Source organism: Phocoena phocoena, chromosome 6 (assembly GCF_963924675.1).
Source record: "Phocoena phocoena chromosome 6, mPhoPho1.1, whole genome shotgun sequence".
NCBI classification, from domain to species: domain Eukaryota; kingdom Metazoa; phylum Chordata; class Mammalia; order Artiodactyla; family Phocoenidae; genus Phocoena; species Phocoena phocoena.
Genome location: NC_089224.1, coordinates 92,580,409 through 92,602,748, shown reverse-complemented (window position 1 = coordinate 92,602,748; position 22,340 = coordinate 92,580,409). Strand labels below are relative to the sequence as shown.

At 40.2% G+C, this 22,340-nt stretch overlaps 1 protein-coding gene across 6 annotated transcripts in view; it reads left to right on the top strand.

The window, feature by feature from the left end:
* The window catches only part of LOC136124369 (thioredoxin domain-containing protein 8-like), a 39,848-nt gene that overhangs the window by 5,745 nt on the left and 11,763 nt on the right, over window positions 1-22,340 (top strand). For all 6 annotated transcript variants that reach the window (XM_065879033.1, XM_065879034.1, XM_065879030.1 and 3 more), the window contains exons 3-4: window positions 3,239-3,298; window positions 5,795-5,860. In XM_065879033.1, coding sequence (XP_065735105.1) covers window positions 3,239-3,298; window positions 5,795-5,860 — 126 coding nt within the window. The remainder of the gene's footprint in view (window positions 1-3,238; window positions 3,299-5,794; window positions 5,861-22,340) is intronic.

Genomic DNA, 22,340 nt, shown 5'->3' with positions numbered 1-22,340 from the left:
GCATATCAAACAAGTTTTTTTTTTTTTTTCTGTGAGAGGGAGTGAAAACTGGGGGAGGATTGAAAATGGGAAAAGTTCATGCTTTGCTTTATTTTTCTTGTAATGTTTGAACTTTTTCAAGAGAAGGTATTCATCATGTGTCATTTATTAAAAACTCATTGTACATAATGGAGTTGGAGGAAATGCTTTTCTTACTCTAGGGCACTTTATCGGAGATCAGAGTAGAAACAGAAACCAAATTAGACTGAAAAGGATTTTAATACGAGGAGTTAAATGCTCATAAAATCATTACAAGACTGGATGAATGGGCTCCAGAGTGGAACCCCATGAATGACTCAAAAGCACAGCAGACCCACCTGAGGGGATCCTAACTTTACCAATATCAGATGTGAGAAGAGATGGGAAGCCACTACTGGGAGAAAACAAACAAACAAAAAACAAACAGAAAAACAGCAGTCGGGGAGTCAGAATCAGAATCTGGAAGCTGATGTCGGGGCACTGGATCCCTCAGCATAGCTGCCGCCTCCAGCACGATTACCCTCCCACACCCCAGTCGTGCTTTCCAGCAGCACATCCAAAGATGAAAAGAAAGTAGCTCTGTCTCACTTCTGCCTTCCAAGTCTTGCCTTCATGCATCTCACTGGTGAAACCAATTTGCGTCCAGAACTCTAGCTGCAAGGGAATCCAAGGAAACTTTACCTTTTCCCTTTTCCAGGCTCTGCAGGAAGGTGGAATGGAAGTGAGCTGGCTATACCATTACTCTAGGTGGGGAAGAGTTCAAGACATTTTCAGGGGCTTCCCTGGTGGCACAGTGGTTAAGAATCCACCTGCCAATGCAGGGGACAGGGGTTCGAGCCCTGGTCTGGGAAGATCCCACATGCTGCAGAGCAACTAAGCCAGTGCACCACAACTACTGAGCCTGTGCTCTAGAGCCCGTGAGCCACAACTACTGAGCCTGTGCCACAACTACTGAAGCCTGTGTGCCTAGAGCCTGTGCTCTGCAACAAGAGAAGCCACCGCAATGAGAAGCCAGCGCACCGCAACGAAGACCCAACACAGCCATAAATAAATAAAATTTAGTTAATTAATTTTTTTTAAAAAGACCTTTTCAGACACACAAAAACTAAAAGTTGACAACCCAGAGTCTCTGCTAAAGGATGTATGGCAAGAAGAAAAAAAGTAAATCATAAGCAAATGTGGATTTTAAGAAGTGATTTAAAACTTTAAGTCTTGAGTAAATTCCACAGTCCCATTTGATCTGGGCCTTGATGATTAAGAGCAGGGGTCAGGAACCTTTTCTGTAAAGGTTAAAGACAGTATTTTCAGGTTTGCAGGTTATATGGTCTATGTCATATATACTCAGCTTTGATCTTGTAGCACAAAAGCAGGCAATGGCAATACACGAATGGGCAAACATGTTCCAATAAAACTTTATTTATGAGACCATGTGGAGATCTGGATTTGGTCTATAGGGCAAAGTTTGATGACTCTGGGCTAAGAGGATCACCTGGCATAGAACCCCAAAAAGGACATTTCTGGAAAAGGGGAGGTTATAAATTTGTTGAGAAATTGCATGGTGTGATCGTGGGAAGGCAAGTACTCTGTGAGGCTAACTTACAGTGTTTGCAGCGGAAGTAGCAACACACGAGCCTTGAAAAGGAAGCTGAGCCCAGATGGAGAAGGCCCTTGTGTTATAACTTAATGAGTTGCTGTAGAGTCAAAATAGAAGAACGTTTAAAAAGGTTTTGCCATGATCAAATGTGGGTTTTTGGAAAATACTTTTGGCAATGTTGTATAAGAATGGGTTGGAAAGACTGAGGCAGGTAACCCAAGGTGAACAACAATGTTAATGATGAGTTTACCAAAACTAGGGCAGTGGTTTGGGGAGAAAAAAGGAAAGGTCAAATTCAGGAGACAGTTTAGAGTTAAGAGCAAACAGAACAGGTGACCAGATGGTAACATTATATGGGAGGAAGAACAGAGCAGAAGGAAGAATTTTTGTTGAGGGCAGAGGAGGGTCCTAGGTAGATGGAGTGGGATAGTGAGGGAAGGCAGTGTTCACAAGGGAACCCCAGTCTAGCAAGGAACCTGTACGATGTCTTCCGACTACTACTCAATACAAAACTACTATAACCCTGTCCATTTCCTGTCAGACTTGGGAGACTCTGAAAACTTCCTAAATAGAACCTGACCCTGAAATCAGATGTCCACGTAAGTCAAACCCATTGCCCCGCCTGACTGCTACTGGAGAACACCCATGTATCTTGAAACTTGAAAAGTGCAAGTCAATTTCCCCAGAATTCTTGGGCAACACCATCTTCCTGCCAGGCGTGGAGATGCTGCCAGTCAAAATCAGCATCTTTTTTTATCTGCAAAGTACTCCAAGATACCAAAGACCTTCGTGTTTATTATCCAAGAGTTTTCCCCCAATTTCATCATCTTGATGAGCCACTGAAGAAAGAACTCCCACTTGGGGCACATTTCATGGACAAACAACCAGAGAGAATCCCTACAACAGAACTCTGCACCTAATGTCCACCTAATCAGTCCATGTCATGCTGCTTCCTGCTTGTCCACGGGAGCAGCCACCAGTGACAGCTCCATCCGTTGTTGTCTCCACTTGGCCAAACTCTGGACACTTCACACCACCATTGAAGAGAGGTTTCATTTGAAACAGGTCAATGGAAATGCTTGAGATATGATGTTAATGCAAACAAATCAGTATGCTATTAAGTGCCCTTAAAGAATGAACATAGCTGTTGGGAAAAAAGAAAATCCGAGGAGCTGACATTTACAGGCTGCTTCTGCATCCACTACCCCATACCCATTACCAACACCACTGTCACCACCGCTGTCAAAGATGCTTTGGAACATCTGGAACAGAAGCAGGAGAGTTGTTTTTCCCTCCTCCCATTTTCCATTTTCTTGCAAATGCTTCCCACTGGCAGAACCTAACAGGAAGACAGCTGGCAGAGGATTCTGCAAAATCTAGTTTTGATACATAGCAGAACACAGACTTTAGACTCTGGTTCTGCCGTTGATCTTTGCTTGACCTTGGCAGCATCCAACTTTGACTTTGGTGCTTGAGGTTCTAGGCAGTAGTGCAATGCCAGAATGATGCTTAGCTCTCTTGATCAACCTTTTTGTTCGGTTTTGTTTTTGCTAAAAGACATTGCTAGTGTGTGATTTAATATTAACATTAAGCTAATGAGGAATTTTTTACTCTTTTACTTCGAAGGAAATGTCTGTGCAATACCGAAACGTCATGTTTGCTAGTGTGGATGTGGACAATGCTCGGGTAAGAATCTTAAATCCTTCCTTGTAGATATGTAAAATCCAACGCGATGTCATTGAGAGTGCTGTCTCAGTGATTATATAAGCAATTTAAAGTGTGATGAGTGGGCTTCCCTGGTGGCGCAGTGGTTGAGAGTCCGCCTGCCGATGCAGGGGACACGGGTTCGTGCCCGGGAACGGGAAGATCCCACGTGCCACGGAGCGGCTGGGCCCGTGAGCCATGGCCGCTGGGCCTGCATGTCCGGACCCTGTGCTCCGCAACGGGAGAGGCCACAACAGAGAGAGGCCCGCGTACCGCAAAAACAAACAAACAAACAAATATATATATAAGTGTGAGGAACTGTAGTAAACTCCCCCATAACGTTCTTGTATATTTCGTATTTTTTTTTTAAAAGACAATAAACATGTGGCTCTCCTGCTGCCCCCCGCCTTCCCATACTATGGCAGAATTCACTAATCAAGCCTAATATTCTTCACCACTTGCTCTGGACTCTGCCCCACAATCCTGCTCAGTAGAGTTGCTCTAGACAGACAATACCAGTTGGTTGAAGTTGAGCTCAAAGTGAAAACTGATTTTCACCCCTATAATAGATTATTATTCAATTTCTAAAACCTAACTCAATGCATTACAGACATTTTAACATAACTTGCTTTCCCCTTGCTATACCGTATGCTTTTTGTGGGTTTTTTCAAACACCACAAGGAATTCCAGGAAATCCTTCCTCACCCCCCCACAAATATAATGTCCTCAATCAAAATGTGCTTACTGATACACACAATTACAAAATTATTCTTCCTAACATTTGTTCACTTATAATGAGGAAAAGTACCAATAACAAGTGGCCTGTGCATACATTGGATTGAATTTGAGCTTTAGAATTTAAAAAATCTACTATTCACCCATCCTGCCCTTTAATAGTTTTGTGACCTCTTACCAGTTAACCTCTATAAACTTCACTTTCTCTGTATGTAAAACAAGGTAATAATTAACGGAATATGATAAGATAGAAGGCACAAAATATATGACATACTACCCAGAACATAATAAATGTTCCATTTTTCCATTTCCTTCAACTTTCATTAAAGTGTGACCGTGTGTGATTCTCCTTTAAGATGAATCATGTACTATGCATTCAGAATACACAGCTAGGGTTATTATCTCTTTGTCTTCTTCATATTCAGAGTTGTGCACCTATCACTACAGTCAATTTTAGAAAGTGTTCACAACTCCAGAAAGAAACACTGTTCCCTTCAGCAGTCACCTCCCTGCCCCGATCCCTCCATCCACCACCTCAACCCTAAGCAACCATAAGTCTGCATTGTCTCTAGATTTGCTTATTCTAGCCATTTCATATAAATGGAATTATAGAATATGTGTTCTTTTGTGATGGGCTTCTTTCACTTAACATAAGCTTGCAGGATTCATCCATGATGTGGCATGTATCCATACAATATATTACCTTTTTTTTAATCCATTCATCCTACGATAGACATTCGGGTTGTTTGCAACTTTTCGCTATTATGTCTAATACTGGCATAAACATTTATGTATACATTTTCATTTCTTTTGACTATATATCTAGAAGTGGAATTGTTGGGTCATATGGTAACTCTTTATTTAACTTATTGAAGCACTGACAAATTGTCTTTGAAACAGCTGCACTATTTTACATTCCCACCAGCAATGTATGAGGGTTCTGATCTCTCCATACCCTCAGCAACATGTGTTATTATTTTCTTTTTTGATTACAGCTGTTTGTCTCTTAAGGTGAAACAAAATGCACAGTTTTCTTTTCTAATAGTAATGTGTTCATTGTTGTCATTGCTGTGGTCATGAAAATGATAATGTAGTGGGGGTGGCAGGGGAGAGGTTTTGATCCTGTGGGTGGCTAATTTTCTTTTGACTCAAACAAAATAAACAGAAAGTGGTATTTGAAATCAGATTGTAATGGATTAGAGCAATTGGAATGCTAACATATTTTCTTGTCTCTTGGCTCCAAATCTTTCACAAAGATGGGCAGTGAAGAGGCATAAGGCTTAAAAGAAAGAAATATGCAAGCCTTACTTAAAATGCAAGACATTATATCACCCCATGTCTCAAGTGTGAGTTATAAAGAGACCTTTACCCGTTCTTATTTTTTACAATATGCTCTTTCCATATTGGATTCCACTGGCTCCCTTCTGCCGTCTTTCACAAGCTCTTTTAAATAGAGCTCATTTTGTCCTTCAGTCCATTCTGTTTTGGCCCCCATCTCTCACCCGTCTCCTAGAGCTCTTGAAGGAGAAAGCTCAGGAAGGCTGGAAACAGTCATTTTTTTCTACTGTAACATTCCTGGAAGCTTTGAGGATATATTAGAAAAGTTCTTGGCAAGAGAATCTGTAATGTATCAGCTGTCCCTGGGCTCTCAGACATGCCTCCTGAGACGTCACTAAGTACCACTGTTGGTCCAGAGAGAGGATACCAAAACTGTGACTTCATGCTACTTCTTTCATTTTCCAGGAGTTGGCCCAAATTTATCACATCAAAGCAATACCCACATTTCAGATGTTCAAGCAAGCCCAGAAGGTATGTTTCTATGGTAACTGGCAGATTGAAATAGATTATACAGCCATCAGAGTCTTAAAAAAAAAAAGGCCTGGGGTGTCCTGGATGGACGAAACAACTGTATTTATTTTCAATCTTAGCAATGTAATTCTTAGTTTCTGAACTTTACATATTGGCAAGGGGTAAAAAAAAAAGCATGAATCGTGATAAATCTCCCCATTCAGACCATTTGAGGTGTCCCAATCCATATGAAATACCCCACTATTATCCCTCTCTGGGGCCGAACCATCAAAAAAGAACCTTATAACAAGGGGCATGATGAAATTCTCTCACAAATATATACACGTTTTTCACACTTGGGCAAACATCAATCAAAAGCTATTACAAGGTTAAATAGCCTAGTGGTTGACCAGGCAGGTTCTGGGCTCCGATTTCTTTGGTTCAAAAACCAGTTCTTCCACTTCCCAACAGTTTACTTAATAACCTCTTGGTACCTTAGTTTGCCTATCTGTAAAAACATGGATGGTAAAAAGTTTCCCCCTCCGTAGTGAAAATGAAATGAATTAACATGACTAAACTTTTTAGACCCATCCTGACACACGAGTATGTTGTGTTAATTACCTCGAAGATATTAATGGAATGGAATGCCTCAAATACTTGGTGTGTGATGAAACTAGTAATTACATATATGGCTGGGAGCACGGACACTTGTGTGTACCTTTTGAAAGGTGATTTTGCAACACACTTAAGACGAACACACTGTTCATTCCCTTTCACACATTATCCCATTCTTGGGAATTTTTGCTAATGAAATACCTCATGGAAAAATAAATGGCTAAGTGCATAGTAATTGTAGCATTATTTCTAACAAAATATGGAAGCAAGGTAAATGTTTTTTTTTAGTAGAGTGGCTAAGTGATTTATGATACATCTAGTCTATGAAACAGTATGCAATTAAAAAGGGTTATGGACAGAAAAGAAGCAGATTCACAGATAAAGAAAACAAACTACTGGTGGCGGGGGAAGCAGTATAGGGGTGGGGGAGTGGGAGGTACAAACTATTGGTTGTGACAGGCTCAAGGATGTATTGTACAACATGGGGAATATAGCCAATATTGTGTAATAATTATAAATGGAAAGTAACCTTTCAAAATTGTAAAAAATGTTTTTAATTGTTTTAAATGATTGAGCTAAAAGATTAAATAAATAAATAAAAAGAGTTATGAAGAATATATGTAAAGTAAAAAACATTCATACTTAAACTTTGTAAAGATTATATCTGCAGTACAGAGAATGAGAGCATTTGATATGCTAGCTGTAGAATTTTATCTTCGTTTTCTATTTGTGTGTATTTGCTGTAACATAATTGAAGCAATAGATTTTTTTTTTTTTTTTTTTGGCTGCGTTGGGTCTTTGTTGCTGCACGCGGGCTTTCTCTAGTTGCCGTGAGCAGGGGCTACTCTGTTGCGTTGTGTGGCCTCTCATCGCGGTGGTTTCTCTTGTTGCAGAGCACGGGCTCTAGGCACGCGGACTTCAGTAGTTGTGGCATGTGGGCTCAGTAGCATGTGGCTCGTGGGCTCTAGAGCGCAGTCTCAGTAGTTGTGGCACACGGGCTTAATTGCTCTGTGACATGTGGCATCTTCCTGGACCAGGAATCAAACCCGTGTCCCCTGCATTGACAGGTGGATTCTTAACCACTGTGCCACCATGGAAGTCCCAAAGCAATAGATTTAAATAATTTTTCCCCAAAAAAATGACACTACCTATTTCCTCTCTTGAGGTTTTACTTGAAAATTGAAACCGTTTCATGTGGGCATTCTTTTTTTTTTAACAACTTTATTGCAGTATAATTGCTTTACAATGCTGTGTTATTTTCTGCTTTATAACAAAGTGAATCAGCTATACATATACATATATCCCCATATCTCCACCCTCTTACATCTCCTTCCCACCCTCCCTATCCCACCCCTCTAGGTGGTCACAAAGCACCCAGCTGATCCCCCTGTGCTATGCAGCTGCTTCCCACTGGCGATCTACTTTACATTTGGTAGTATATATAAGTCCACGCCACTCTCTCACTTTGTCCCAGCATACGCTTTCTCGTCCCCGTGTCCTCAAGTCCATTCTCTCTCTCTTTTTTTTTTCTTTTTTTTTTTTTAGGATCCATGTATATGTGTTAGCATACGGTATTTGTTATTCTCTTTCTGACTTACTTCATTCTGTATGACAGACTCTAGGTCCATCCACCTCACTACAAATAACTCAATTTCGTTTCTTTTTATGGCTGAGTAATATTCCATTGTATATATGTGCCACATCTTCTTTATCCATTCATCTGTCGACGGACACTTAGGCTGTTTCCATGTGCTGGTTATTGTAAATAGAGCTGCAGAGAACATTGTGGTACATGACTCTTTTTGAATTATGGTTTTCTCAGGGTATATGCCCAGTAGTGGGATTGCTGGGTCGTATGGTAGTTCTATTTTTCATTTTTTAAGGAACCTCCATACTGTTCTCCATAGCGGCTCTATCAATTTACTTTCCCACCAACAGTGCAAGAGGCTTCCCTTTTCTCCATACCCTCTCCAGCATTTATTGTTTGTAGATTTTTTGATGATGGCCATTCTGACTGGTGTGAGGTGATACCTCATTTTTGTTTTGATTTGCATTTCTCTAATGATTAGTGATGTTGACCATTCTTTCATGTGTTTGTTGGCAATCTGTATATCTTCTTTGGAGAAATGTCTGTTTAGATCTTCTGCCCATTTTTGGATTGGGTTGTTTGTTTTTTTGAATATCGAGCTGCATGACCTGCTTATAAATTTTGGAGATTAATCCTTTGTCAGTTGCTTCATTTGCAAATATTTTCTCCCATTCTGAGCATTGTCCTTTCATCTTGTGTATGGTTTCCTTTGCTGTGCACAAGCTTTTAAGTTTCATTAGGTCCCATTTGTTTATTTTTGTTTTTATTTCCATTTCTCTAGGAGGTGGATCAAAAAGGATCATGCTGCGTTTTATGTCATAGAGTGTTCTGCATATGTTTTCCTCTAAGAATTTTATAGTGTCTGGCCCTACATTTAGGTCTTTAATCTATTTTGAGTTTACTTTTGTGTATGGTGTTAGGGAGTGTTCTAATTTCATTCTTTTACATGTAGCTGTCCAGTTTTCCCAGCACCACTTATTGAAGAGGCTGTCATATTTCCATTGTATATTCTTGCCTCCTTTATCAAAGATAAGGTGACGATATGTGTGTGGGTTATCTCTGTGCTATCTATCCTGTTCCATTGATCTATATTTCTGTTTTTGTGCCAGTACCATACTGTCTTGATTACTGTAGCTTTGTAGTACAGTCTGAAGTCAGGAGCCTGTTTCCTCCAGCTCCATTTTTCTTGCTCAAGATTACTTTGGCTATTTGGGGTCTTTTGTGTTTCCATACAAATTGTGAAATTTTTTGTTCTTGTTCTGTGAAAAATGCCATTGGTAGTTTGATAGGGATTGCATTGAATCTGTAGATTGCTTTGGGTAGTATAGTCATTTTCACAATGTTGATTCTTCCAATCCAAGAACATGGTATATCTCTCCATCTGTTGGTATCATCTTTAATTTCTTTCATCAGTGTCTTATCGATTTTTGCATACAGGTCTTTTGTCTCCTTAGGTAGGTTTATTCCTAGGTCTTTTATTCTTTTTGTTGCAATGGTAAATGGGAGTGTTTCCTTAATTTCTCTTTCAGATTTTTTATCATTAATGTATAGGAATGTAAGAGATTTCTGTGCATTCATTTTGTATCCTGCTACTTTACCAAATTCATTGATTAGGTCTAGTAGTTTTCTGGTAACGTCTTTAGGATTCCCTATGTATAGTATCATGTCATCTGCAAACAGTGACAGCTTTACTTCTTTTCCGATTTGGATTCCTTTTATTTCTTTTCCTTCTCTGATTGCTGTGGCTAAAACTTCCAAAACTATGTTGAATAAGAGTGGTGAGAGTGGGCAACCTTGTCTTGTTGCTGATCTTAGTGGAAGTGGTTTCAGTTTTTCACCATTGAGAATGATGTTGGCTGTGGGTTTGTCATATATGGCCTTTATTATGTTGAGGTAATTTCCCTCTATGCCTACTTTCTGGAGGGTTTTATCATAAATGGGTGTTGAATTCTGTCAAAAGTTTTTTCTGCATCTATTGAGATGATCATATGGCTTTTATCCTTCAGTTTCTTAATATGGTGTATCACATTGATTGATATGCATTTATTGAAGAATCTTTGCATTCCTGGGACAAACCCCACTTGATCATGGTGTATGATCCTTTTAATGTGCTGTTGGATTCTGTTGGCTAGTATTTTGTTGAGGATTTTTGCATCTATGTTCATCAGTGATATTGACCTATAGTTTTCTTCCTTTGTGACGTGTTTGTCTGGTTTTGGTATCAGGGTGATGGTGGCCTCATAGAACGAGTTTGGGAGTGTTCCTCCTTCTGCTATAGTTTGGAAGAGTTTGAGAAGTATAGGTGTTAGCTCCTCTCTGAATGTTTGATAGAAATCTCCAATGAAGACATCTGGCCCTGGGCTTTTGTTTGTTGGAAGATTTTTAATCACAGTCTCAATTTCAGTGCGTGTGCTTGGTTTGTTTATATTTTCTATTTCTTCCTGGTTCAGTCTCGGAAGGTTGTGCTTTGCAGAGAATTTGTCCATTTCTTCCAGGTTGTGCATTTTATTGGCATGTAGTTGCTTCTAGTAATCATTCATGATCCTTTGTATTTCTGCAGTGTCAGTTGTTACTTCTCCTTTTCCATTTCTAATTCTGTTGATTTGAGTCTTTTCCCTTTTTTTCTTGATGAGTCTGGCTAATCGTTTATTAATTTTGTTTATCTTCTCAAAGAACCAGATTTTACTTTTATTGATCTTTGTTATCATTTCCTTCATTTCATTTTCATTTGTTTCTGATCTGATCTTTATGATTTCTTTCCTTCTGCTAACTTTGGGGTTTTTTGTTCTTTCTCTAATTGTTAGGTGTAAGGTTAGGTTGTTTATTAGAGATGTTTCTTGTTTCTTAAGGTAGGATTGTATTGCTGTAAACTTCCCCCTTAGAACTGCTTTTGCTGCAACCCATAGGTTTTGGGTCGTTGTGTTTTCGTTGTCATTTGTTTCTAGGAACTTTTTGATTTCTTCAGTGATCTCTTGGTTATTCAGTAGCATATTGTTTAGCCTCCATGTGCTTGTAATTTTTTTCCTGTAATTTGTATCTAGTCTCATAGCATTGTGGTCAGAAAAGATACTTGATATGATTTCAATTCTTGTAAACTTCCCAAGGCTTGATTTGTGACCCAAGATACGATCTATCCTGGAGAATGTACCATGAGCACTTGAGAAGAAAGTGTATTCTGTTGTTTTTAGGTGGAATGTCCTATAAATATCAATTAAGTCTATCTTATTGTCATTTAAAGCTTGTGTTTCCTTATTTATTTTCATTATGGATGATCTGTCCATTGGTGAAAGTGGGGTGTTAAAGTCCCCTACTATGATTGTGTCACTGTCGATTTCCCCCTTTATGGCTGTTAGCATTTGCCTTATGTATTGAGGTGCTCCTTTTTTGGGTGCATAAATGTTTACCATTGTTATATTTTCTTCTTGGATTGATCCCTTGATTATTATGTAGTGTCCTTCTTTACCTCTTGTAATAGTCTTTATTTAAAATCTATTTTCTCTTGTATGAGAATTGCTACTCCAGCTTTCTTTCGATTTCCATTTGCATGGAATATCTTTTTCCATCCCCTCAGTTTCTGTCTGTATGTGTCCCTAGGTCTGAGATGGGTCTCTTGTAGACAGCATATATACGGGTCTTGTTTTTGCATCCATTCAGCCAGTCTGTGTCTCTTGGTTGGAGCATTTAAGCCATTTACATTTAAGGTAGTTATCGATATGTATGTTCCTATTACCATTTTCTTAATTGTTTGGGGTTTGTTATTGTAGGTCTTTTCCTTCTCTTGTGTTTCCTGCCTAGTAAAGTTCCTTTAGCATTTGTTGTAAAGCTGGTTTGCTGGTGCTGAATTCTCTTAGCTTTTGCTTGTCTGTAAAGGTTTTAATTTCTCTGTCAAATCTGAATGAGATCCTTGCTGAGTAGAGTAATCTTGGTTGTAGGCTTTTCCCTTTCATCACTTTAAATATGTCCCGCCACTCCCTTGTGGCTTGCAGAGTTTCTGCTGAAAGATCAGCTGTTAACCTTATGGGGATTCCCTTGTGTGTTATTTGTTGTTTTTCCCTTGCTGCTTTTAATATTTTCTCTTTGTATTTAATTTTTGATAGTTTGATTAATACGTGTCTTGGAGTGCTTCTCCTTGGGTTTATCCTGTATCAGACTCTCTGCACTTCCTGGACTTGATTAACTATTTCCTTTCCGATATTAGGGAAGTTTTGAACTGAAATCTCTTCAAATATTTTCTCAGTCCCTTTTTTTTCTCTTCTTCTTCTGGGACCCCTATAATTTGCATGTTGATGCATTTAATGTTGTCCCAGAGGTCTCTGAGAGTGTCCTCAATTCTTTTCATTCTTTTTTCTTTATTCTCCTCTGCAGTAGTTATTTCCACTATTTTATCTTCCGGGTCACTTGTCTGTTCTCTGCCTCAGTTATTCCACTATCGATTCCTTCTAGAGAACTTTTAATTTCATTTATTGTGTTGTTCATCATTGTTTGTTTGCTCGTTAGTTCTTCTAGGTCCTTGTTAAACGTTTCTTGTATTTTTTCCATTCTATTTCCAAGATTATGGATCATCTTTACTGTCATTCCTCTGAATTCTTTTTCAGGTAGACTGCCTATTTCCTCTTCATTTGTTAGGTCTGGTGGGTTTTTACCTTGCTCCTTCATCTGCTGTGTGTTTCTCTGTCTTCTCATTTTGCTTACCTTACTGTGTTTGGGGTCTCCTTTTCGTAGGCTGCAGGTTCATATTTCCTTTGTTTTTGGTGTCTGCCCCCAGTGGCTAAGGTTGTTTCAGTGGGTTGTGTAGGCTTCCTGGTAGAGGGGACTAGTGCCTGTGTTCTGGTGGATGAGGCTGGATCTTGTCTTTCTGGTTGGCAGGTCCATGTCTGGTGGTGTGTTTTGGGGTGCCTGTGACCTTATCATGATTTTAGGCAGTCTCTCTGCTAATGGGTGGGGTTGTGTTCCTGTCTTGCTAGTTGTTTGGCATGGGTGTCCAACACTGTAGCTTGCTGGTCGTTGAGTGGAGCTGGGTCTTAGCATTGAGATAGAGATCTCTGGGAGAGCTTTCGCCACTTGATATTACGTGGAACTGGGAGGTCTCTGGTGCATCAGTGTCCTGAACTCAGCTCTCCCACCTCAGAGGCACAGGCCTGACACCCGGCTGGAGCACCAAGGCCCTGTCGGCCACAGGGTTCAGAAGAAAGGGGAAAAAACGAAAGAAAGAAAATAATAAAATAAAATAAAGTTATTAAAATAAAAAATAATTATTAAAAATAAATAGTTAAAAAGTAATAAAAAAAGAAGAAAAAAAAAAAGGAAAGAGAGAGCAACCAAACCAAAAACAAATCCACCAATGATAACAAGCGCTAAAAACTATACTAAAGAAAAACAAAAAACTGACAGACAGAACCCTAGGACAAATGGTAAAAGCAAAGCTATACAGGCAAAATCACACAAAGAAGCATACACATACACCCTCACAAAAAGAGAAAAAGGAAAAATATATCTATATCATTGCTCCCAAAGTCCACTGCATCAATTTGGGATGATTCGTTGTCTATTCAGATATTCCAGAGATGCAGGGTACATCACGTTGATTGTGGAGATTTAATCCGCTGCTCCTGAGGCTGCTGGGAGAGATTTCCCTTTCTCCTCTGTTTGCACAGCTCCTGGGGTCCAGCACTGGATTTGACCCCGCCTCTGCGTATAGGTCCCCTGAGTGCGTCTGTTCTTTGCTCAGACAGGACGGGGTTAAAGGAGCAGCTGATTCGGGGGCTCTGGCTCACTCAGGCCGGGGTGGAGGGAGGGGTACGGAGTGTGGGGCGAGCCTGTGGCGGCAGAGGCCGGCGTGACGTTGCACCAGCCTGAGGCGCCGTGTGTTCTCCCGGGGAAGTTGTCCCTGGATCCCGGGACCCTGGCAGTGGTGGGCTGCACAGGCTCCCGGGAGCGGAGGTGTGGATAGTGACCTGTGCTCGCACACAGGCTTCTTGGTGGCTGCTGCAGCAGCCTTAGTGTCTCATGCCCGTCTCTGGGGTCTGTGCTGATAGCCGTGGCTCACACCCGTCTCTGGAGCTCCTTTAAGCGGTGCTCTGAATCCCCTCTCCTCAGGCACACTGAAACAATGGTCTCTTGCCTCTTAGGCAGCTCCGGACTTTTTCCTGGACTCCCTCCCGGCTAGCCATTGTGCACTAGCCCTTTCAGGCAGTGTTCACACAGCCAACCCCAGTCCTCTCCCCGCGGTCTGACCTCCGAAGCCGGAGCCTCAGCTCCCAGCCCCCGCCCACCCCGGCAGGTGAGCAGACAAGCCCCTCGGGCTGGTGAGTGCTGGTCGGCACTGATCCTCTGTGCGGGAATCTCTCCACTTTGCCCTCTGTACCCCGGTTGCTGCGCTCTCCTCCGTGGCTCCGAAGCTTCCCCCCTGCCACCCCCATCTCCTCCAGTGAAGGGGCTTCCTAGTGTGTGGAAATTTTTCCTCCTTCACAGCTCCCTCCCCGAGGTGCAGGTCCCGTCCCTATTCTTTTGTCTCTGTTTTTTCTTTTTTCTTTTGCCCTACCCATGTATGTGGGGAGTTTCTTGCATTTTGGGAAGTCTGAGGTCTTCTGCCAGCCTTCAGTAGGTGTTCTGTAGGAGTTGTTCCACATGTAGATGTATTTCTGATGTATTTGTGGGGAGGAAGGTGCTCTCCACATCTTACTCTTCCGCCATCTTGAAGGTCTCCAACATATGTATTTTTAACTACCTCCACCTACATGGTCAAATGGTTTGTGTGTCATCTTTTATTATCTTCTCCTTCTCTTCCATCAGAGAAATGAAGATGCTTCCTCGTTTGAAGTCAATTCCATCCATCTCTTGATTGCATCCCTCCCTTCTGTGCCAGGCCTATATTCCTCATTGATCCTTTTTCAAACCTGGTGTTTGGACCCTTGTTGTTTTTGCCACCCAGCTACCATTCCCTATTAGTAGTTCTCTGATTTTCCTCCAGGGAACCAAGCCCTTTCTAGTTCTTAGTCCACGTACTTCCTAGGGCTCTATCTCTAGGTCTAGACAAATCAGTGAACTCCATCCCCATCAAGAATGGACCCTTCATTCCATTCAAGCCAATCCAAGCCCAACCAGAGCTAATTCCAGAGCTTTGCTTAAGCAGCTAGGTAAAAGCCTCTTCTTTTGATTGTACTAAACTTGAACTTGGAAAGATATGATGCTGAAGCTATTACATAGCTGGCTTGCCACCATAGGGAACCTAAAAATGAAAGCTCCATATAGAGGAAAGCAGAGTCAGGCCAACAGGTGCCCATGGCATTGATTGAACCCTGAATCTATCCATGCCTGAAACCTGAACTACCCCCCATAAATTCTGCAGTTATGTAAACCTTGGGTTGCTTTTTCTGTCTTTTGCAACCAAAACATTTCTTTTTTTTTCTTAAAATCAGAAAGATGATTTTAATCTTATTTCTCAATAAAATAATAACATACATTTGTAAAGCAAACAATTTTAAGAATATTTCTCTAAAAGCTTTCTGGAATTCCTAAAGGAAATTCATCTATTTTAGAAAGAAAATTCCAAGGAATTATGGAAAACAACATAAAATTATCAAGTAGCCTCCTCCCCCTACAACACACAGTAATCATTCTGGTACAAAGCACTTTTTTTTTTTTTTATACAGCAGTTTCTTATTAGTCATCAATTTTATACACATCAGTGTATACATGTCAACCCCAATCGCCCAATTCATCACACCACCACCACGACCCCCCCGCAGCTTCCCCCCCCTTGGTGTCCACACATTTGTTCTCTACATCTGTGTCTCAATTTCTACCCTGAAATCCGGTTCATTTGTACCATGTCTCTAGGTTCCACATATATGCATTAATATACGATATTTGTTTTTCTCTTTCTGACTTACTTCACTCTGTATGACAGTCTCTAGACCCATCTACGTCTCTACAAATGACCAACTTTCATTCCTTTTTATGGCTGAGTAATATTCCATTGTAATATGAGCCACATCTTCTTTATCCATTCATCTGTCGATGGGCATTTAGGTTGCTTCCATGACATGCCTACTGCAAATAGAGCTGCAGTGAACACTGGAGTGCATGTGTCTTTCTGAATTATGGTTTTCTCTGGGTATATGCCCAGTAGTGGGATTGCTGGATCATATGGTAATTCTATTTTTAGTTTTTTAAGGAACCTCCATACTGTTCTCCATAGTGGCTGTATCAGTTTACATTCCCACCAACGGTGCAAGAGGGTTCCCTTTTCTCCACACCCTCTCCAGCATTTGTTGTTTATAGATTTTCTGATGAAGCCCATTCTAACCGGTGTGAGGTGATACCATATTGTAGTTTTGATTTGCATTTCTCTAATAATTAGTGATGTTGAGCAGCTTTTCATGTGCTTCTTGGCCATCTGTATATCTTCTTTGGAGAAATGTCTACTTAGGTCTTCTGCCCGTTTTTGGATTGGGTTGTTTGTTCTTTGAATATCGAGCTGCATGAGCTGTTTATAAATTTTGGAGATTAATCCTTTGTCCGTTGATTCGTTTGCAGATTTTTCACCCATTCTGAGGGTTGTCTTTTCGTCTTGTTTATGGTTTCCTTTGCTGTGCAAAAGCTTTTAAGTTTCATTAGGTCCCCTTTGTTGATTTTTGTTTTTATTTCCATTTCTCTAGGAGGTGGATCAAAAAAGATTTTGCTGTGATTTATGTCAAACAGTGTTCTTCCTATGTTTTCTGCTAAGAGTTTTATAGTGCCCAGTCTTACATTTACGTCTCAAATCCATTTTGATTTTATTTTAGTGTATGGTGTTAGGGAGTATTCTAATTTCATTCTTTTATATGTAGCTGTCCAGTTTTCCCAGCACCACTTATTGAAGAGGCTGTCTTTTCTCCATTGTATATCCTTGCCTTCTTTGTCAAGATTAGTTTACCGTAGGTGCGTGAGTTTACCTCTGGGCTTTCTATCTTGTTCCATTGACCTTTGTTTCTCTTTTTGTGCCAGTACCATATTATCTTGATTACTGTAGCTTTGTAGTATAGTCTGAAGTCAGAGAGTCTGATTCCTCCAGCTCCGGTTTTTTCCCTCAATACTGCTTTGGCTATCCGGGGTCTTCTGTGTCTCCATATAAATTTTTAGATTTTTTGTCCTAGTTCCATAAAAAATACCATTGGTAATTTGATAGAGATTGCATTCAATCTGTAGATTGCTTTGGGTAGTATAGTCATTTTCACAGTATTGATTCTTCCAATCCAAGAACATGGTATATCTCTCCATCTGTTGGTATCATCTTTAATTTCTTTCATCAGTGTCTTATAGTTTTCTGCATACAGGTCTTTTGTCTCCCTAGGTAGGTTTATTCCTAGGTATTTTATTCTTTTTGTTGCAATGGTAATTGGGAGTGTTTCCTTAATTTTTCTTTCAGATATTTCATCATTAGTGTATAGGAATGCAAGAGATTGCTGCGCATTAATTTTGTATCCTGCTCCTTTACCAAATTCATTGATTAGCTCTAGTAGTTTTCTGGTAGCATCTTTAGGATTCTCTGTGTATAGTATCATGTCATCTGCAAACAGTGACAGCTTTACTTCTTCCCTTCTGGTTTGGATTCCTTTTACTTCTTTTCCTTCTCTGATTGCTGTGGCTAAAACTTCCAAAACTATGTTGAATAATAGTGGTGAGAGTGGACATCCTTGTGTTGTTCCTGATCTTAGAGGAAGTGTTTTCAGTTTTTCACCATTGAGAATGATGTTTGCTGTGGGTTTGTCATATATGGCCTTTATTATGTTGAGGTAATTTCCCTCTATGCCCACTTTCTGGAGAGTTTTTATCATAAATGGGTGTTGAATTCTGTCAAAAGCTTTTTCTGCATCTATTGAGATGATCATATGGTTTTTCTTCTTGAGTTTGTTAATATAGTGTATCAAATTGATTGATTTACATATATTAAAGAATCCTTGCATCCCTGGGATAAATCCCACTTGATCATGGTGTATGATCCTTTTAATGTGTTGTTGGATTCTGTTTGCCAGTATTTTGTTGAAGATTTTTGCATCTACATTCATCAGTGATATTGGTCTGTAATTTTCTTTTTTTGTAGTGTCTTTGTCTGGTTTTGGTATCAGGGTGATGATGGCCTCATAGAATGAGTTTGGGAGTGTTCCTTCCTCCGCAATTTTTTGGAAGAGTTTGAGAAGGATGGGTGTTAGCTCTTCTCTAAATATTTGATAGAATTCACCTGTGAAGCCATCTGGTCCTGGACTTCTGTTTGTTGGAAGATTTTTATTCATAGTTTCAATTCCATTACTTGTGATTTGTCTGTTCATATTTTCTATTTCTTTCTGTTTCAGTCTTGGAAGATTATACCTTTCTAAGAATTTGTCCATTTCTTCCAGGTTGTCCATTTTATTGGCATAGAGTTCCTTTTGGTAGTCTCTTAGGATGCTTTGTATATCTGTGGTGTCTGATGTAACTTCTCCTTTTTCTTTTCTAATTTTATTGATTTGAGTCTTCTCCCTCTTTTTCTTGATGAGTCTGGCTAATTGTTTATCTTCTAAGAATAAAATTCTTCTTCTAAGAATTTTGTTTATCTTCTCAAAGAACCAGCTTTTAGTTTTATTGATCTTTGCTATTGTTCTCTTTGTTTCTATTTCATTTATTTCTGCTCTGATCTTTATGTTTTCTTTCCTTCTGCTAACTTAGGGTTCTGTTTGTTCTTCTTTCTCTAGTTCCTTTAGGTGTAAGGTTAGATTACTTATTTGAGATTTTTCTTGTTTCTTGATGTAGGCTTGTATAGCTATAAACTTTCCTCTTAAAACTGCTTTTGCTGCATCCCACAGGGTTTGGATTGTCATGTTTTCATTGTCATTTGTCTCTAGGTATTTTTTTATTTCCTCTTTGATTTCTTCAGTGGTCTGTTGGTTATTTAGTAACGTAGCGTTTAGCCTCCATGTGTTTGTGTTTTTTACTTTTTTCCCCCTGTAATTCATTTCTTTTTTTTTTTTTTTTTTTTTATGCGTTACGCGGGCCTCTCACTGTTGTGGCCTCTCCCGTTGCGGAGGACAGGCTCCGGACGCGCAGGCTCAGCGGCCATGGCTCACGGGCCCAGCCGCTCCGCGGCATGTGGGATCTTCCCAGACCGGGGCACGAACCCGTGTCCCCTGCATCGGCAGGCGGACTCTCAACCACTGCGCCACCAGGGAAGCCCTGTAATTCATTTCTAATCTCATAGTGTTGTGGTCAGCAAAGGTGCTTGATATGATTTCAGTTTTCTTAAATTTACTGAGGCTTGATTTGTGACCCAAGATGTGATCTGTCCTGGAGAATATTCCATGCGCACTTGAGAAGAAAGTGTAATCTGCTGGTTTTGGATGAAATGTCCTATAAATATAATTAAATCTATCTGGTCTACTGTGTCATTTAAAGCTTCTGTTTCCTTATTTATTTTCATTTGGGGTGATCAGTCCATTGCTGTATATGAGGTGTTAAAGTCCTCCACTATTATTGTGTTACTGTCGATTTCCTCTTTTACAGCTGTTAGCAGTTGCCTTATGTATTGAGGTGCTCCTATGTTGGGTGCATATATATTTATAATTGTTATATCTTCTTCTTGGTTTGATCCCTTGATCATTATGTAGTGTCCTTGTCTCTTATAACATTCTTTGTTTTAAAGTCTATTTTATGTGTTATGAGTATAGCTACTCCAGCTTTCTTTTGATGTCCATTTGCATGGAATATCTTTTTCTATCCCCTCACTTTCAGTCTGTATGTGTCCCTAGGTCTGAAGTGGGCTCTTGTAGACAGCATATATACGGGTCTTGTTTTCGTATCCATTCAGCAGGCCTGTGTCTTTTGGTTGGAGCATTTAATCCGTTCACGTTTAAGGTAGTTCTCGATATGTATGTTTCTAAGACCATTTTCTTAATTGTTTTGGGTTGGTTTTTGTAGGTCCTTTTCTTCTCTTGTGTTTCCCACTTAGAGAAGTGCCTTTAGCATTTGTTGTAGAGCTGGTTTGGTGGTGCTGAATTCTCTTAGCTTTTGCCTGTCTGTAAAGCTTTTGATTTCTCCATAGAATCTGAATGAGATCCTTGCCAGGTTGAGTAATCTTGGTTGTAGATTCTTCCCTTTCACTCTTTAAGTGTATCATGCCACTCCCTTCTGGCTTGTAGAGTTTCTGCTGAGAAATCAACTGTTAACCTTATGGGAGTTCCCTTGTATGTTATTTGTCATTTTCCCCTTGCTGCTTTCAATAATTTTTCTTTGTCTTTAATCGTTGCTAATTTGATTACTATGTGTCTTGGCGTGTTTCTCCTTGGGTTTATCCTGTACGGGACTTGCTGTGCTTCCTCGACTTGGGTGGCTATTTCCTTTCCCATGTTAAGGAAGTTTTCTGCTATAATCTCTTCAAATATTTTCTCTGGTCCTCTCTCTCTCTCATCTCCTTCTGGGACCCCTATAATGTGAATGTTGTTGCATTTAATGTTGTCCCAGAGGTCTCTTAGGCTGTCTTCATTTCTTTTCATTCTTTTTTCTTTATTCTGTTCTGCAGCAGTGAATTCCACCATTCTGTCTTCCAGATCACTTATTCGTTCTTCTGCCTCAGTTATTCTGCTATTGATTCCTTCTAGTGTAGTTTTCATTTCAGTTATTGTATTGTTCATCTCTGTTTGTTCTTTAATTCGTCTAGGTCTTTGTTAAACATTTCTTGCATCTTCTCCATCTTTGCCTCCATTGTTTTTCTGAGGTCCTGGATCTTCTTCACTATCATTATTCTGAATTCTTTTTCTGGAAGGTTGCCTATCTCCACTTCATTTTGTTGTTTTTCTGGGGTTTTATCTTGTTCCTTCATATGGTACATAGCCCTCTGCCTTTTCATCTTGTCTGTTTTTCTGTGAATGTGGTTTTTGTTCCACAGGCTGCAGGACTGTAGTTCTTCTTGCTTCTGCTGTCTGTCCTCTGGTGGATGAGGCTGTCTAAGAGGCTTGTTGCAACCAAAACATTTCTAATGAATATATCTGATGTTCTCTCAGACTGCTCTCTTTTATTTATTTTTTTTTACTTTTTTTCGGTACACAGGCCTCTCACTGTTGTGGCCTCTCCCATTGCGGAGCACAGGCTCTGGACGTGCAGGCTCAGCGGCCATGGCTCACGGGCCCAGCTGCTCCGTGGCATGTGGGATCTTCCCGGACCAGGGCACGAACCCGTGTCCCCTGCATCGGCAGGCAGACTCTCAACCACTGCGCCACCAGGGAAGCCCTGCTCTCTTTTATTTTGTGGTCTAATTCGTGAAATTGGATATATTTACTGCTTCCAATTCTCATTTTCTACTCATTCCCTCACCCACTCTTGAAAGTCACCAAGAACCTTCCAGCACCTAGTTTAAAAAGCCATTTCTCAATCCTGCTCTTCCTTGATTACACAAGTGTCATTAACTAATCAGCTTCTATATTCTAGAAACTTCCTCCTTTTTTGGCTTCTATTGCTGATTCATCCCCAAGTTCTTCTGGCTTCTTTGTCTCCTGCCGTTCTCAAATATAAGTGTTTCCCAAGGCTCTGTCTTTTTTCCATTTTACCTCTCTCCCTTAGTAATTTCACCCCCACTTCTAGTTCTAGCTGTGAATACCTTTAACTTAAACAGTAGCCCTCCTCACCCCCAAGTTCACGCCAAAGCTTTGTTCTCTTTTCCAAATAAATCCTTGCTCCATGTATGTCATTCCCTTATTTAAAAGTTGATACCTGTCCCCCTCCATTGCCTTCAGAATCAAGACTAGACCCTTGTATTCAAGTCTGACTTTAAAATTTCTCCCTAATTTTGATCCAATCTACCTTTCCAAGCCCATTTTTGTTTGACTCAGATCTTAACTTCATGTAGTTTTCTCATATTCTTCTAAGCACTTGGAGTTGTTCATGTCTGATTTGAAACCCCAGGGCCTAGGAGAATCCCCCATCAATAGAAAATATTTATTTTGTGTTTGACTAATGAGGGAGTGAACAAATGAATGAATGAGCAAACAAGTGAAGCCTTCTGTCTTTCCCCTGCATCCCCCCGCAGCTTTGCCTCCCCTTCCGATTTTGTCCTCATATTAATCTGACTCAGAAGAAGTTTCTGTCCAGCTCAGAATAGCTTTCTGGTTTCATCCTTTCTGCAGAAGATATTGCTTAATGGCTCAAAGGTTGTTCTCTGTCTTATGAAACAAAATTTTGTGTTCTCAGTTGATTATGTGTCTAGGCTCTCGAGCAAATCCATAGCTATGCTTTTGATATAAGGCTTGGCCCTGCTTAGTCTCAGTTCTCTCTGGAGGTGTAAGAGCCCTC